The 16,487-nt window shown below is 36.9% G+C and overlaps 1 protein-coding gene across 50 annotated transcripts in view; it reads left to right on the top strand.

Moving 5' to 3' along the window:
- Nucleotides 1–16,487, top strand: part of MLIP (muscular LMNA interacting protein) — a 314,125-nt gene that overhangs the window by 214,884 nt on the left and 82,754 nt on the right. For all 50 annotated transcript variants that reach the window (XM_070073947.2, XM_089333120.1, XM_070073968.2 and 47 more), the window contains 2 exons: nt 7,860–7,904; nt 14,639–14,683. In XM_070073947.2, coding sequence (XP_069930048.1) covers nt 7,860–7,904; nt 14,639–14,683 — 90 coding nt within the window. The remainder of the gene's footprint in view (nt 1–7,859; nt 7,905–14,638; nt 14,684–16,487) is intronic.

Below are 16,487 nucleotides of genomic sequence, written 5' to 3'. Positions count from 1 at the left end.
GATTAAGTATCTACTATGTCTGGAACTGTGAGGTGATACTAAATAGTCACGAGCCAGACAGAATAATTTAAGGGGCATACTTTGGACATAGTGACTAAAAGATAGAATTTAAGCTGAGATTCGAAAATGGAAAGGAGCCATCCATAGACAGATCAGAGATAATAGCTTTGAAAAGTAAAGTTAGTGTATATAAAGATGAAGAAAGCTAGTAGGTTTATAGTATAGTGTGACTGGGACAAATGGTGTAAAATATGTTGAAAAGGTAGACTACTGATGGTGACTTTGATACTTGCCAGGGCATGAAATTTGGATTCCAAGGAAAATGGGGGAAAAATGATGGGAATAATTATGAAAACATTGAAAATGATCATTTTGGTTGTTATGAGGGGTCTGTTGAGCTGTGCGTGTGTGTGTGTTGGGGGGAGGGGAGTTGATGATGATAACCTGGATTGGATAGGTACAGAGAAACTAGAGAGAAACATATGAGTATGAGGTTTGTCATCAATTTGAATGTGAGTAGTGAAGGAGAGAGAAGAATCTCAAATGTGCCACAAGTCTCTGCTTTGATTATAGACAACAATCATAGAAGTGCAGTGTGGCATGATGGCTTTGGACAGGTAAGTTTTAGGTGATTATCAAGGATGCCTACACTGGGGTCTGTAGTTGGAGTGATCTGGAAGTCAGCAGCACATGGATGTCGTAAGTGTCCTATGCTGAACTCTAAGGAATAAAACATCACAGGTTCAATAATGGATGTGGAAGAAGAACCAGCATAGGATGAAAAGATGATTGTGGTTAGAGGAAAATCAGAGCACCATAGTGTCCTTCCTGGAAGTTATAAGGAGAGAGTATTTAGAGAATGGAATTGTGTTGAATGCTTCCCAAAAAAGGAAAAGATAAAGCTAAAGCAGTGATTTCAGATACGACTTGTATGTTTTGAAGTTATATTGCTTGTGCTTTTGCGTTGGTATTCATTCCCATTTTTAAAAATTTTGTGATTCAACTTTTAAAATTTAAGACTTTTCTCTTGAGTACAAAACCAACAATCTTATACTTATTTTAAATTCATGTTTTCCTAGATTTATCTTTTTCTATTACATTATTTTTCATTTATTATACCCTCTTGTCTAGTTTTCTTGAGGACCACCTACATCTGAATATCACTTGTAGATTCAATCTGAGATTCTGTATACAGCATTTAGAGTTAGATTATGTTATTTCATGTTTCTATTTAAATTGCTTTCATTTTTACTATTTGTCTTTCTTGCTTACCTTTGTATATTTTAACATTCCCAGATTTAAAGATATTTGATAATTTTACTTTGTATTTTGTTACCTTTTATGGTTATACATAAATGATTAAAAATCATTATGTCATTTTCCTACAAATTTTAAAGCTCATAAATGCCTTCTCCCAAGATTATGTAATTATTAAAACACCTTTTATTTTCTATTTCTTTGTGATCAAGCTATATATACACACACATAATTTGTTAGTTTTTTTGAATTTTATGTTTGAACTTTTGCTTTTGACTTTTCTTTAGTTAGATACTTATTGTTTATTTAAATCCTTAATTCTTACACAGATTTTGGTATCTGTATGATTTTCATGAACCAATTCTCTACCCCCACCTGAGGATACCTTGGACAACTGCACTGTATTCAACAAAGTCTTTTTGTGTGGACTTATGGTCTATATCCTTGAGAATATCTTTATTTTGTCCTTTTATTTCAATTAAAGTTTTGCACAACATAAAACTGTAGATTCTCTCTCCTTAACATAACACCCCCCCATCAGGTTCTTTCTTCAGCAAAATAATTATGAACTGTTTTGTCAGCATGATATTTGTTCCTCTCCTACAAAGTGATCATTTATAAAGTGGGTCTGTATACATGTGGAATTTTATCTTAATTGAAGATGTTACTGAATTTCCCTACAATGTTTGGGTGTTCATATTTTATTCTATGCATGTTTGTTCTCTGTGCCCTTTCCTCTGAAGTCTTCAATCTTCTGCTTGCTTTCTGAATACTCAGTCATCATTATTTTTTTGAATCTTATTTTTCCCCTGGAGAGCTTATAATACCAATTTGGTCACTTTTGATCCAGTATTTCATGTCTCTTTGCCTTTATATCCTTCTTCTATTTATTGCTTCCTAATTCCTCCAGAAGGACTTGATGATCTGATAGTCCAGGTCAAGAATCCTATTCTTCAATTCTCAGCATTAAGTATATTGTTATAGCTCACATTGTATTTTCCTTTTAAAGTCACTTTATTGAGCTATAATGTAACCACTGTAAAATTAACCCTTAAATGTACAGTTTTATGAGTTTTGACAAAACATAAAATTGTGTAGCCACCTCTATATTCAAGATACAAAACCTTTCTGTGAACCCAAATTGTTCTCCTGTGCTCTTTTCGGCTATATCCTTCCCTCTCCCTGAGTGTTGGGCAACCACTGATCTTTCTTGTGGTCATATGCTTTCTTGTTTTCAAGAATATCATATAAACAGAATCAAATAATGTATAGTCTTTTGGGTCATACTTAGTAGTAGAAAACATTTGAGGTTTACCTTTATTGCCTAAGAAATTCGTTTACTTCTTTTTATTTCTAAGTTATGTTCTATGGTATGTAGGCACTATATTTGTGTATTCATTGGCTGGTAGATGAAGGGATTATTTCAAATTTGGACATAGTAATAATATATCTTCTAAGAACATTTAAAATCAACCTTAAATGGATATATGCTTTCATTTTTCTTGATTAGATACTTATGAGTAGATTGACTTTTTTTTAGTTAATTTTTTTTTTTTTTTTTGGACAGAGTGGACAGTGAGAGAGAGAAAGGTCTTCCTTTGCCGTTGGTTCACCCTCCAATGGCCGCCGCGGCTGGCGTGCTGCGGCCAGCGCACTGTGCTGATCCGATGGCAGGAGCCAGGTACTTCTCCTGGTCTCCCATGGGGTGCAGGACTCAAGCACTTGGGCCATCCTCCACTGCACTCCCGGGCCACAGCAGAGAGCTGGCCTGGAAGAGGGGCAACCGGGACAGAATCCGGCACCCTGACCGGGACTAGAACCCAGTGTGCTGGCGCTGCAAGGCGGAGGATTAGCCTAGTGAGCCGCGGCGCCGGCCTATAGTTAATATTTTTTAATCATGGATCCTCAAGTTTCTTGGATCATATCAGCTAACTTGGCTGTATATGTGGCTGGTGTCTGTGGTGGCAGACAGTGGAGTCTGGGGCATAGGATTTGCTAATTGTGATGTATTTATTTATTTTTTTAAAGATTTATTTATTTGAAAAGCAGAGTTACAGAGAGGTAGAGGCAGAGAAAGAGAGAGAGGTCTTCCAACCTCTGGTTTACTCCCAAAATGACCACAATTGCTGGAGCTAGGCTGATCCTCAGCCCAGAGCCTGGAGGTTCCATTGGGTCTTCAATGTGGGTGCAGGGGCCCAAGGACATGGGCCATCCTCTGCAGCTTTCCCAGGCACATCAGTAGAGAGCTGGATTGGAAGAGAAGTAGCCTGGACTTGAACCAGCACCCATATGGGTTGCCAGCACTGCAGTCTGCAGCTTTACCTGCTTGGCATTCTCAAATTTCCTTCCGTTACTGCAATCCTCTGCTTTCCTTACCACTGATGTCAAAAATTGTTGTGAGAAAGAATATATAAACACACACATCAAAGACTATATAACCAGACACACAAAGAGAATATATAAACAAAACTATTTTGAAATACCAGTCTGTGAAAGGAAGAAGGAAATTGGGGCAGTAGTAGGGTCAAGGAAGAATTTCTTTTTATTTTGAAGCTTAAGTTTATATATTATAGGGTTGATTTTAGAAGAGAGAAGGGTACTGCCGTGGATTGAACAGACTTGGCTCTTCAAACTTATGCAGATGTTGAAATCTCAAATTCTTGGGTTAACATTTAGTGGATTAATGTTAATGGTTGGTGGGTGGGGTGGAGGCTTGGTCCAATTATGGAATGTAAATGTGGTGCTTTGGTTAGTGATTGGATTGAATTAGGTTGCTAGAGTGGAGCCCCTTGAATAAATTATGAGAGCAGTATAAGGCAAGACCACATGCAGGTTAGAAAAAGAGTGTGTGCTCCCTGTTTTTCTGTTTCCTGACTCACCATGTGATCAATTCACTGCACACTCTCTGCCATTGCCAGTTTCCACCAGGTGCCAGACTAATGGGGCTGCCTGATACTGAACAGTGGACCTGTGAACTATAAGCCAAAATAGACATTTCTGTTTCCAAGAGGCTCTTCTTAAGAATTTTAGTTATAGTAATGAAAACTGACTAATACAGTTGCTTATTATACAGAAGGGAATACTAAAGGGAAGAACCTACAGCCTAATTCAAATAAGTATCTGTTACGCTGTGAGCATGCTATCTCCTCTTCCCCATGTTTATATGTTGAAATAACCATCATTGTGATGTACTCGGAGGTAGGGCCTTTGGGAGGTGATTAGGTTATGAAGATAAAGCCCCAATAAGTGGTAAAAGTACCCTTATAAATGAGGCCTGAGAGAGACATTTTGCCTCTTCCTCCATGTGAGTTTGTTTTAAGAAGGTGCCATCTATGAACCAGAATGTGGGCCCTTGCCAAACACCAAAAATGCCAGTTCCTTGATATTGGACTTTTCTAGATGCCAGAACCATTGGAAATAAATCTCTGTTGTCTGTAAGCCAACTATTCTACATTGTTTTGTTACAATAGCCCAAATGGGCTAAGACATTATCCTTTGCTAAGAAGCTAGAAATGTACTCCACTGTAACAGGACAGAAAATAAAGGACATGGAAGGCAGAGGGGCAAGAATGTTTGTAGTTTAATAATGGAAATATGAGGAATTTCCTAACTAACATTCTTTTTTATTTCATAAATGGCAACTTTCAATGAAACAGTTTTAAGAGTGGGAATGGGAGAGAGAGGAATTTGAAGAGTTGTAGCATGTGTGGGAGGGAAGGGAGTATCACTGTGTTCCTAAATCTGTATACATGAAATACATGAAAACTGTATAACATATGAAATTTATAAAGAAGATATATTACAATTAAAAAACAATTGCATAACATTTTAATGGGACCCCATTTTGTTAATTTATAATGCGAGTTCATTTATTTTAAGGAAGGTTTATTTATTTATTTGAAAGGCAGAGTTACAGAGAGGCAGAGGCAGAGAGAAAAAGAGAGGTCTTCCATCCACTGGTTCACTCCCTAGATGGCCGCAAAGGCCAGAGCTACACAGATCCAAAGCCAGGAGACCAGAGCTTCTTTAGGGTCTTCCACATGGGTCCTGGGGCCCAAGAACTTTGTCCATCTTCTACTGCTTTCCCAGGCCATAGCAAAGAGCTGGGTCAGAAGTGGAGCAGCCAGGACTAGAACCAGCATCCATATGGGATGCCAGCACTGCAGGCAGCGCTTTTATCTACTATGCCACAGTGCTGGCCCCACTTACATAACATATTATAGTTTTTACTTTCCTGCAATAATTTTCAAGCTGGACTTTTATTTTCAAAAACATGCATAAGCTTGTTTAGTTTTCAGTCTGATTCTGAGACAACAAACTTATGGGCTGCCTGTGGCTGTTTTTGGATTCTACATTATTTCTCCTTACCTTGCCTTGCTTCCAAGTGCATCTGAATCTGATTTTTTTCTAGATATTTTATCTGAAAATTTATTTCTAGAAATTATTTGAGAACTCAGGTGCTGTTATCTTCTTATAAACAGTCTTTCGCTTGTTTCTGCCAGACACGGAGAGCAAAGTAGATTATCCTAATTTAAAGTAACATTTTGAGATTATTTTTTAAATGCTGAACCATCAAACCATTTTAGATGACTTGATACCAGGTTTAAGGCAATGTAAAATCTGAGTTATTCCTACTCTTGGGGCTTAATGTGTTCTCCACATATCTTGGTCTCTGACTTTTATCTCTCTCTGTGTCTGAGAATGTCGAAGTTTAGATCAGCTTTTTAAGCAACCCATCATTATTTACAAACATCTCCAGGGCAAAAGAGGATGTCATAAACTAGATACACTCTTCATATTCCCATCCTCTCCTAATTTGTCTTAGTAATTATTAACTTTTGTTTTAGCTCATTGATGTCCTTGATAAAATATTCTTCAATTTTTTGTCCAGTTTTTTATTCTCCCATATGGAAGGATTGCTTCGGTCCTTTCAAAAATATTTTTCAATTAATTTAAAGTCATGGAGGGAATGGGAGGGAGGGAGGGAGGGAGGGAGGGACAGACAGAGAGAGAGAGAGAGAGATGCTGACTTCCATCTGCTTCTCTACTTCCCAAATGCCCTCAAGAGCCAAGGAAGGGCCAACCTGAGGCAGAAGATGAACTCATTCATGTTTCCCACATGGGTGGCAGAGACACAAGTACTTGAGCCACCACCTGCTGTTTCCCAGGGTGTGCCTTAGCAGGGAACTGGATCAGAAGAGGAGTAGGGACTTAAATGTAGGTACTTTAGATGCAGCATCCCCACTGTAGCATCAACCCCCTGCCCCTGCTTCAACTTCAAATTGCACAGGTGTAAACCTACCTCAGGAACTTGTTAGAATTATCTTTATCTAGATATTCACCTAGATAACTCCCTCACCTCCTTCAACACTGCTCAAATGCCAGTTTCTCTGCTTTGATCATCCCATTTAAAATTGTGAGCCCCAAACACTCTTGACTTGCTTAACATCTTAGTAATCCAGAAAAAATGCAAGGTATTTGGCAGAAGTAAGGAAATTTTCCTCTGGAAGAATTCCCTCTATTACCTACTCTATGTTTCACATTATTTGTACTCTTTGTAATTGGTATAATTTACTCATTTGCCATTTTATTGCCTATCTTCTCGCCTGATAGAAGTTAAGATCCTCACAGGCAGGATGTTTTTGTCCCTTTTGTTCACTGATAAGCTGCAAGGGTGAAGAACAGTGCTGCACACACAGTAGATGTATGATAAATATTTGTTGAATAGATGAGTGACACAGACAGCCATCTCATCTTCAAAAGTGAACACACAAGAGAAAAACGGGGCCTTATCAGGCAGTATTGAGTTCACACTTGAAGTTAATAATCAGTGTAAAATGAAATCAGTTTAGTTGAGACAGTTTCCCCAGCCATGTTTTCTTCCTTAAGATCAAAAAAATGGAGAAGAATGCATGGTAAGTCCCATGAAGGATTGAGTTTTTTGTTTTTGTTTTTGGCAATTGATTTTGTCACAAAAAGAGAGAGGTGCAATAGAAATGAAACTATTATAATGGCTGGAATATGCAAATTACACAAGCTAAGAGATAATAAAGCCAGAACAAAGCTGGGGAGGCTCAATGATTTGAAAGTCCTCATGAAGCTTCTGTCACATTGCTGGTACTGAACAGTTGAAGGTGTTTGGTAGGAGACTGAATTTTGAAACTGGGGCATTGACACTGCAATATCAGAAGTTTTCCATTTTATTGGCAAAGTTAAAATCCAGGAATAGTCTTGAGAATGAATAATTGAAATAGAGTCTTTGAGAATTCCTTTGGAATTAGGCACCTCAAAGAATTGAGATGATGAAAATTTCTGTGTGAATTTTTAAATAGACAAAAATTACTGGAAAATGTGATAAAGGAACTATTATATCTGTTAATTAATATCATCAATCAATAAGGAAAAGTGAACCAAATAACTAATAGATAACAGCAATGAAAGGAATAATAATAATATAATTTAATAAAACAATTTTTGAAGGAAAGGGGGGTAGTGTGTAGAAAAGAGGGATGAATGGTTAAAAATCTCAACAGAGAAACAGTGATTCATTTATTATTTGCTTGATGACTTCAGAATTATAATTATCATTATTTTTCACATAGAATCCTACAACTCTCCCAAGAGCAGCTGGTCGAGAAACAAAATATGTAAGTACATTTGTAATTATACATATTACCTATTTTATGAGTGCCTATGTCAATTATATAGTCATTTAAATGGAAAGAGTTGATTTTTTTTCTTTTTTTTAAGATTTATTGATTTAGAGCCGGCGCCGTGGCTCAATAGGCTAATCCTCCACCTTGCGGCGCCGGCACACCGGGTTCTAGTCCCGGTTGGGGCGCCGGATTCTGTCCCGGTTGCCCCTCTTCCAGGCCAGCTCTCTGCTGTGGCCAGCGAGTGCAGTGGAGGATGGCCCAGGTGCTTGGGCCCTGCACCCCATGGGAGACCAGGAAAAGCACCTGGCTCCTGGCTCCTGCCAGGATCAGCGCGGTGCGCCGGCTGCAGCGGCGGCCATTGGAGGGTGAACCAGCGGCAAAGGAAGACCTTTCTCTCTCTGTCTCTCTCTCTCACTGTCCACTCTGCCTGTCAAAAAAAAAAAAAAAAAAAAAAAAAAAAAAAAAAAAAAAAAAAAAAAAAAGATTTATTGATTTATTTGAGAGGTGGAATTATAGAGAGAGGGAGAGAGAGAGATGGAGGTCTTCTATCCACTGGGTCACTCCCTAAATGGCCACAAGGGGTGGAGCTAGGCTGATCCCAAGCCAGAAGCCAGAAGCTTTTTCCAGGTCTCCCACTTGGGTTCAGGGACCCAAACACTTGGACTATCTTCCACTGCTTTCCCAGGGCATTAGCAGGGAGCTGGATTGAAAGTGGAGTCACCAGGACTTGAACTGGAACCCTTATTGGATTCTGGCTCCTCAGGTGTAGGCTTACCTACCACGCCACAGTGCCGACCCCTTAGGTGATTTTTTTTAAGTGGAAAGGTGTAGGAGATACAGTTGGCCCATATATGGAAAATCAGGTTATATCAGGGACAAGGCATCAGGTAAGCTTATCAAGTAAGTTCCATCTTATGTGAGGTCTAGTTTGGTCAGTTTAGGAGAAATGTAGCACTTGCATTTGGTCTTTCTATAATCAAAATTTAAATAACATTTTCATCTTTGTAATGTTTTATGTACTTATTATAAAATAACCAGCTCATATATTTCCAGAATTCCATTTTCAATGGGATTACCAGTTTAGTTAGCTTCAATAAGTTTGTTGTTTTATTGCACTTAAACTGTTACATCCTAAATAGGTTAGTTACAAGAAAAAATACATTAATAATGGATTTGCTATTATGGACTCACAAAATTCAAGTGACTGTGGGGAGCTGGCTCAGAGCATCTTAGACACACTCACACTCACCTTCACCCATCCTCATTCTTCATTCACTTGGTAACTTCCTTTCCTTTATGTGGTCCACTCTGCTTCTGAGTAAACATATTCCAGTAGAGACAAGATTTCTCCTTCTCCTAAGAAAATATTTTCATTGTCAGTCTAAAACAGATCAGTGAACTATTTCTTTTAAAGTATTTTCCAATATGTAGCTTTTGTTATCATCATACAGAGTGAATAGCTTTCAAGTGTGTATTTTGTCCTATGTTATCACCAAAATTTGTACATTTGTGCTTTAATTGGAGTCCACCTAAGGCAGATGATAAAATGGTGAAATGACTAAATATAATCACCCTTAGGAAATTATTTTTAGAAGATATGGGTAGGAATACCCCTTACAGCATTTCCTATAAGCTTTCACTGTTCTTTTTCATTATTATTTGAAGTCATTTGGTAGGAATTTAGTAGGCCAGGCCTAAGTTTAAAAGGTAGTACTGCTTTTAGACAACTATCAGATCCTAAGAAAATTACTTATTTCACCATTCTGTTCTTTGTTTTTTTATCTAGAAAATGTAAACATTAAAACCTTTTTTCTTGTTTGATGTAGGATTTATATTAGTTTTAGTAAGAAAAATCCTCATTATCATCCTGATGCACAGAAACTGCTCAATAAATACAAATTCTTCCCTTTGTTTCTCCATTTCCCTTAACTTTTGCCTTTATTCACACCTCTGTACTTCTTTTCCTCCCATTTATTTCTGGGAGACTAGAAGCTCTGTGATTTGAGTTATTTGATTTTTGAGTGGGTAAAAAAAGACATTGCTGTAATGATGGTTCTATACTTTTTGTGAGTAATGCATTCTATAAGAGTCAGATTTTTTTTGTTTTTTTTTACTCTCTCACCTTCTTTTCTCATCTACTAAAGTATGTCTCATTAGACTAGATCTCAATAAGGATCAGAGGGCTAATGCTTCTCTCCACCCTTCCTTGATGTCCTTAATTTGATACCAGTTGGAAAAATTCTAGAACATCTACTTTAATTTCCATACTAAGAGATTATTTCAAACTATTTTTAAGTTCAATTATCAGACTGAAAATAGGTTAACTTTCATGTTCCAACATTTGTGAGTGTATTTGAGTCATTCAAAGTTAACACTGAATCATTGAACGGTGCCAGTACACACTAGAACAAATATAAACCCTGATTCTAATAAAATTCTTGATCTTAATTAAAGTTCGATTCTTGAGTGAGAAGTTTTCTTTTTTCCTGTCTCTTTCAGCATGACATTTGAGTAGTTATTTGTGGCACCTCAAATGTTTCCATGACTTTTGGAGACCATAGCAATCATTTTATTACAGAATGTAAAAACCAGTTCTCTGGTGCCAACTCATGGATAAGTCATGATTGTAAATATTCACCTGAAATGATTGCATTTACTAAATTATGTCTAATATATATATATATGTGTGTGTGTGTATATCTATGTATATATATTAGAGGACATAAATAATGAAATCTTAGAGCAGAAATCAAGTTAGCTATAAGAGTTGTTCTTACGTGAATCATTTGTCTTAAACACAGCACGTTCTGATTTTTACAAAAGAATGTTATTGTAGTATGTTCATCTAAAAATTATTGTGAAGACCTATGCCACTGGTAGAAGCTGAGGAGAGCTTGTGTTCTTTAACTATTTTATCAATCAGTATTTATACTCTTAAGTCTACATTATATTTATGCCCTGTAAACTTCAGCATAAAGTTTGTAGAATTTCATATTTAATCAAATTAACACCTAAATTTTAATGTTCAACTATTTCCAATGTTTTAAATCACTTGCTTACATGCAAATTGATAATATATTTAAGAATATGAGTTATTATTTCTCATGTTACTCATTATAAAGCAGTTTCTTTCCTTTTAAGTAAACATATGACTTTTCTTTTAAAATGTCTAATTTATTATCACTGTGGGTTTAGATGGGAATTTTTTTCCTTTGAATTATATTTTCTTTGTAAACATGTATTGTTTTCATTAACTGCTACTAGTATAAATTCATTTCATTCATATTTTTCAAAATCAAAGTATGCTTTCTTAATAAAGAACAACTTCAGAAAATAGGACCAGTATTTGAGACTATTACCAATTTATCAAAACTCTTAGTTGAAATCATTCTATTGATAACAACTTATTTCATAAGCTCTCTGTATTTCATGGATTATTTGTAAGTGCGAGGGAAATAAATGAGACAGCTTTATTGAGTATTTGATTGTACACAGGTAAGATCTCATTTTAATGATCTTGAGGGACAGAAAAATGTCATTACAATGGAAGTATGCTGCTTCGAAAATATCACAATATATTGAAAAATGTGTCAAACTTCATTAAGAATATTTCCCACCATGTAAATAGATATTCAAATAAATTTAATTGTCTCCAGGTTAGCCAGTTTACAGTCTCCATCTGTTCATATGCTGGAGTGTTTCAGGGGTGATGTGCATGAATGCAGTCATGGATCTTAGGGGAACAGGTGACCAACATTCATCTCCAGGTCAAAATCTACTTCCATGGCATGAGACTACGCATCTGATGAGGTACAAACAGAAATGTGAACAATTTCAGCAAGAAACTATACTCCACTTTCATTCTCACTTTATTGTCATTGTTCAGAGTGTTTTTTAAATGCATGGGTTTGCAAAAGTGTTAGGGGAGGGATTTGAAGACCACTTTGTGGTTCTGCTAAGTGTGAGGAAAGAGGAGAGATTGAATAAGACACCCCATTTGCCTAATATTCTTTTTATTGACATTTTAGACTTCATCAAATGTACAGGAACCATATTTCAGACAAACTCCCTTCAGATCTAATCTGTTACTTCTTTTTATGCCCATATAAACTATGGCTGTCACTGGTCACCTATGTCCATTTGTTCTGTGATTTACATCCATGACAAGTTGGAGTCATCATTCCTTATTTTTTAAAAAAGATTTATTTATTCATTTGAAAGATAGAGTTACACACACACACATACACACACACACACACACACAGAGAGTGAGAGAGAGGGAGAGATCTTTCATCTGCTGGTTTACTTCCCAAATAGCTGCTGCAATGGCCTGAGTTGGGCTAGGCTGAAGCAAGGAGTCTGGGATTCATCTGGGTCTCCCATGTGGGTGGCTGGGACCAAAGCAATTGGGTCATCATTTGCTACTGTCTCAGGCACATAATCAAGGAGCTGGATTGGAAAGCAAGGCAGTGGGGATTTGAACTGATGCTCATATCAGATGCTAGTATTTGAGGTAGAGGCTTAACCCACTGTGCTGCAACACTGGCCCAAATCATGCTCTATCTTAAATTAGAGTTAAACTTTCAAAATGCTTAAAAACCTACTTTTGTATTTAGTTATTTTGGGGAATACACTACAAGCAGAAATTGAATATAGTCAGATATTCATACAAGGTAATATCTACAGGTAATGAGAATAAATACTGTGAAGCAAGGAAGATGCAGTACATCAAAATATAGTTCTATGGCCTGTATGCCTAACATTTTTCACCAAGGTATTCATTCTTGTGAGTAATGCCTTATATATAAACAACAGGAAGATTCATGAGTTATAGGGCATACAGTGTTGTAACATTTTATAATCTTATGTGCTCTCAATACCAACCTCAGTAGTCAGTGATTGTCAGGTGCCCAATTAATATTTTGAATGCTGTCTTTGCACATCCTTGCACATTAGTCTTGCCTAGGAGAAATAATATAATTCAATTAGAACATTATCTCTAGTTAGAGTCTGAGTTTTGAGAAAAGAAAACTCAGGACAGTTACAGTCAACAGAGAAAGGGAGAAGAGGAATATCTTACTGATTTCGAACCTAATGTTGTAGTCAAATGGGTGGCATATGATTGCTGAAAGGGAAAAAAACATGCAAAAAGTAGAGTAGCAGAGGGCAGAAGAAAAAAGCAACTGTTTAACACTTTTTGTCTAACCCAACTCAGTTTTGCCCCAATCCCTCCATAAAGTGCCTGGTGGAGTGATGCCAGCCAAAGGGACACACATGTGTCAAGAATGGGGACAAGCTGTTCTAGTCAATGAGTGATGGAGGGAGTTGGATGCACTTTCTGTGCCTCTAGTACCAGGTCTATGGAAGATGGAAATAGTTTTTCCAAAGCTGCCTTGGCTCAAGTGGAGGACTTGTGTGATCACTTGTTTTTCTGTAGACTTTTAATCTCTAATTCTTCCCTTGGTCTTTACCTTTAAAAAAAAATTGATTCATTTATTTGAAATCACAGTCACAGAGAGGCAGAGGAAGAGAGAGAGAGAGAGAGAGAGAGAGAGAGAGGTCTTCCATCTGCTGGTTCACTCCCCAGATGGACACAACAGCTGGAGCTGCACCAATCTGAAGCCAGGAGCTGGAAGCTTTCTCCGGGACTCCCACATGGGTGCAGGGCACCAGGAACTGAAGCCATTTTCCACTGCTTTCCCAGGCCATAGCAGAGAGCTGGATGGGAAGTGGAGCAGCTGGGACTCGAACCTATGCCCACATAGGATGCCAGCACTGTAGGCTGCATCTTCACCCACTTCACCCAGAGTGCTGGCCCCTTGTGGATATCTAACTTTCTAAATACCATTTATTGAAAAAAGTATCTTTTTCCCAGTGCATGTCCTTACTAGCTAACCTACTCTAATTTAAACAATATTAAAGCCAAATAATTTCTATTTCCAAATCATGAAAAAAACTTTTCATTGTTTTTTCTTTTCAGGTAAAAATCTTTCATGAAAATACGCAATTTATTTTCAAATGTAAAAATAAACACTGACAATATGTTTAAATGAAATATGAAATATTATATAATTCTGACGATTTTTTATTTGATGTGATAACGTATATGTCAAAAGAATGAGAAGAAAAGAAACAAAAAACTTCATGTTCAATATTATTTGAACTGAAATAAAATACACAAGAAAAATAACAGGCTAACGCCGCTGCTCACTTTGCTAATCCTCTGCCTGCGGCGCCAGCACCCCAGGTTCTAGTCCCGGTTGGGGCACCAGATTCTGTCCCGGTTGCTCCTCTTCCAGTCCAGCTCTCTGCTGTGGCCCGGGAAGGCAGTGAAGGATGGCCCAAGTGCTTGGGCCCTGCACCCGCATAGGAGACCAGGAGGAAGCACCTGGTTCCTGGCTTTGGATCAGCGCAGCACACCGGCTGTAGCAGCCATTTTGGGGATGAACCAATGGAAGGAGGACCTTTCTCTCTGTCTCTCTCTCTCACTGTCTAACTCTGCCTGTTAAAATTAAAAAAGAAAAATAGCATAAGATAATGTACTAAACATGTTAAAATCATACTTTTGGTGGCATTTGATATTTTCCCCTTACTTTATATTTTCAAAATCCTATAGTAGACAATAATGAATTTAATAGTAAAAGAGCTTCAAGATAGTTAATAATATAAATATGATATTTTATTAAATTATGAATTTAAATAAGCACCATGGTTATATTTTGCAGGCAAATCTCTCTTCACCATCTTCTACAGTATCTGATAATCAACTGGTAAGTATTTTCTTATTAGGTCCTCGACCCATTTCTGAATTTCTTTTTTTACATTTAATTTTGCTCCGTAACATTGACACCTTTGATTTCTTTTTGGTAAAGACAAGATAAGTAATCCCACATATTTATTTATTTATTTATTTACTTTTCCCAAAGAAGCCTTTTATTTAAGAAGTACAAATTTCATAAGTACAGCTTTAGCAATATAGTGAAGCTTCCCACCATACTCACCCTCCCATCCCAACTCCTACTCCCCACTCCCATTCCCAGTCCCATTCTCATTAAGATTTATTTTCAATTAATTTTATACAAATAATACCAACTCTTTTTGAAGTAAATATTTCAACAATTTGCACACACATACCTAAAAAACTGAGGATAAGTTTTATAGTTAATTCTCATAATATAACTCATTGAGGATAGAAGTCCTGCATGGGAAGTTAGTGCATAGTGACTCCTATTTTTAAAATAATAATTATCATTCTTATGTATGATGTCAGTGATCACCTGAGGCTCTTGACATGAGTTGTTAAAGCTATGTAAGCCTTTTGAGTCCACAGACTTCATCAGTATTTAGACAAGGTCATAAGCAAAGTAGAAGTTCTCTCCTCCTTTCAGAAAATAGTACATCCTTTGATGGCTGTTTTTTTCTATTCGGGTCGCACTTACAGACATCCTTGATATAGGACATTTTTTGCCACAGTGTCTGGGCTTTCCATGACTGAAATGTTCTCATGGGCTTTTCAGCCAGAACAGAATGCCTTAAGGGCTGATTCTGAGGTAGGAGTGCTATTTAAAACAATTGCCATTCTATGAGTCTGCTGTGTGGACCGCTTCCCATATTGGAACATTCTCTCCTTTTTAATAATAATAATTCTCTCCTTTTTAATAACTATAATTATTACCAGACACTTGATCTTATTATATGATTGCTTTAACACTTCATCCAATATATATGATCATTTTAACACTTAGTATGATCCCTTTCACACTTAAGATGGCATTTTTACCAACCAGCTTAATGGGATTTGGGGGTTCTATGGCAAGGTTTTAAACTGTACCCTTACAGGTAAGTCTCTAAGAATATATGCAGAACTATACAGCTTTACAGTTATAAACTTCCTCCTCCCTCTTTCATTCTCACTCTTATTTTTTTACTGAGATCTGTTTTTAATTGATTTTATACACATATGATTAATTCCATGTTAAATAAAGAGTTCAACAAATAGTATGAAGAAGAAAAAAAACAGTTCCTTGACAGTCAAGAGAAGGGATGCTCAAGTCATTGCTTCTCAACGTGTAAATTTCATTGCTACAGACTTCCTTTTAGATGCTCTATATTTATCACAGATAAGGGAGAACATATGGTATTTGTACCTTTGGGACCGGCTTATTTCAGTAAGTATGATGTTTTACAGATTTATCCATTTTGTTGCAAATGACCGGATTTCCTTTTTTTCTACTGCTGTTTAGTATTCCTTAGAGTACATATCCCGTAATTTCTTTATCTGGTCTTCAGTTGATGGGCATTTAGGATGAGTACAAGTCTTAGCTATTGTGAATTGAACTACAATAAACATAGGGGTGCAACAACTCTTTCATTTGCTGATTTCATTTCCCTTGTGTAAATTCCCAGGAGTGAGATGGCTGGGTTATATGGTAAGACTATATTCAGATTTCTGAGCTATCTACATAATGTCTTCCATAATGGCTTTACCGTTTACATTCCAACAAACAGTGGATTAGGGTATCTTTTTCCCCACATCCTCCTCAGCATTTGTTGTTTGTTGATTTCTGTATGAAA

This window comes from Oryctolagus cuniculus, chromosome 5 (genome assembly GCF_051225735.1).
Source record: "Oryctolagus cuniculus isolate XC-2025 breed Fujian yellow rabbit chromosome 5, ASM5122573v1, whole genome shotgun sequence".
Taxonomy (NCBI): Eukaryota; Metazoa; Chordata; class Mammalia; order Lagomorpha; family Leporidae; genus Oryctolagus; species Oryctolagus cuniculus.
Note: the sequence above shows the minus strand (reverse complement) of the source record. Positions and strands in the feature narration are given on the sequence as shown.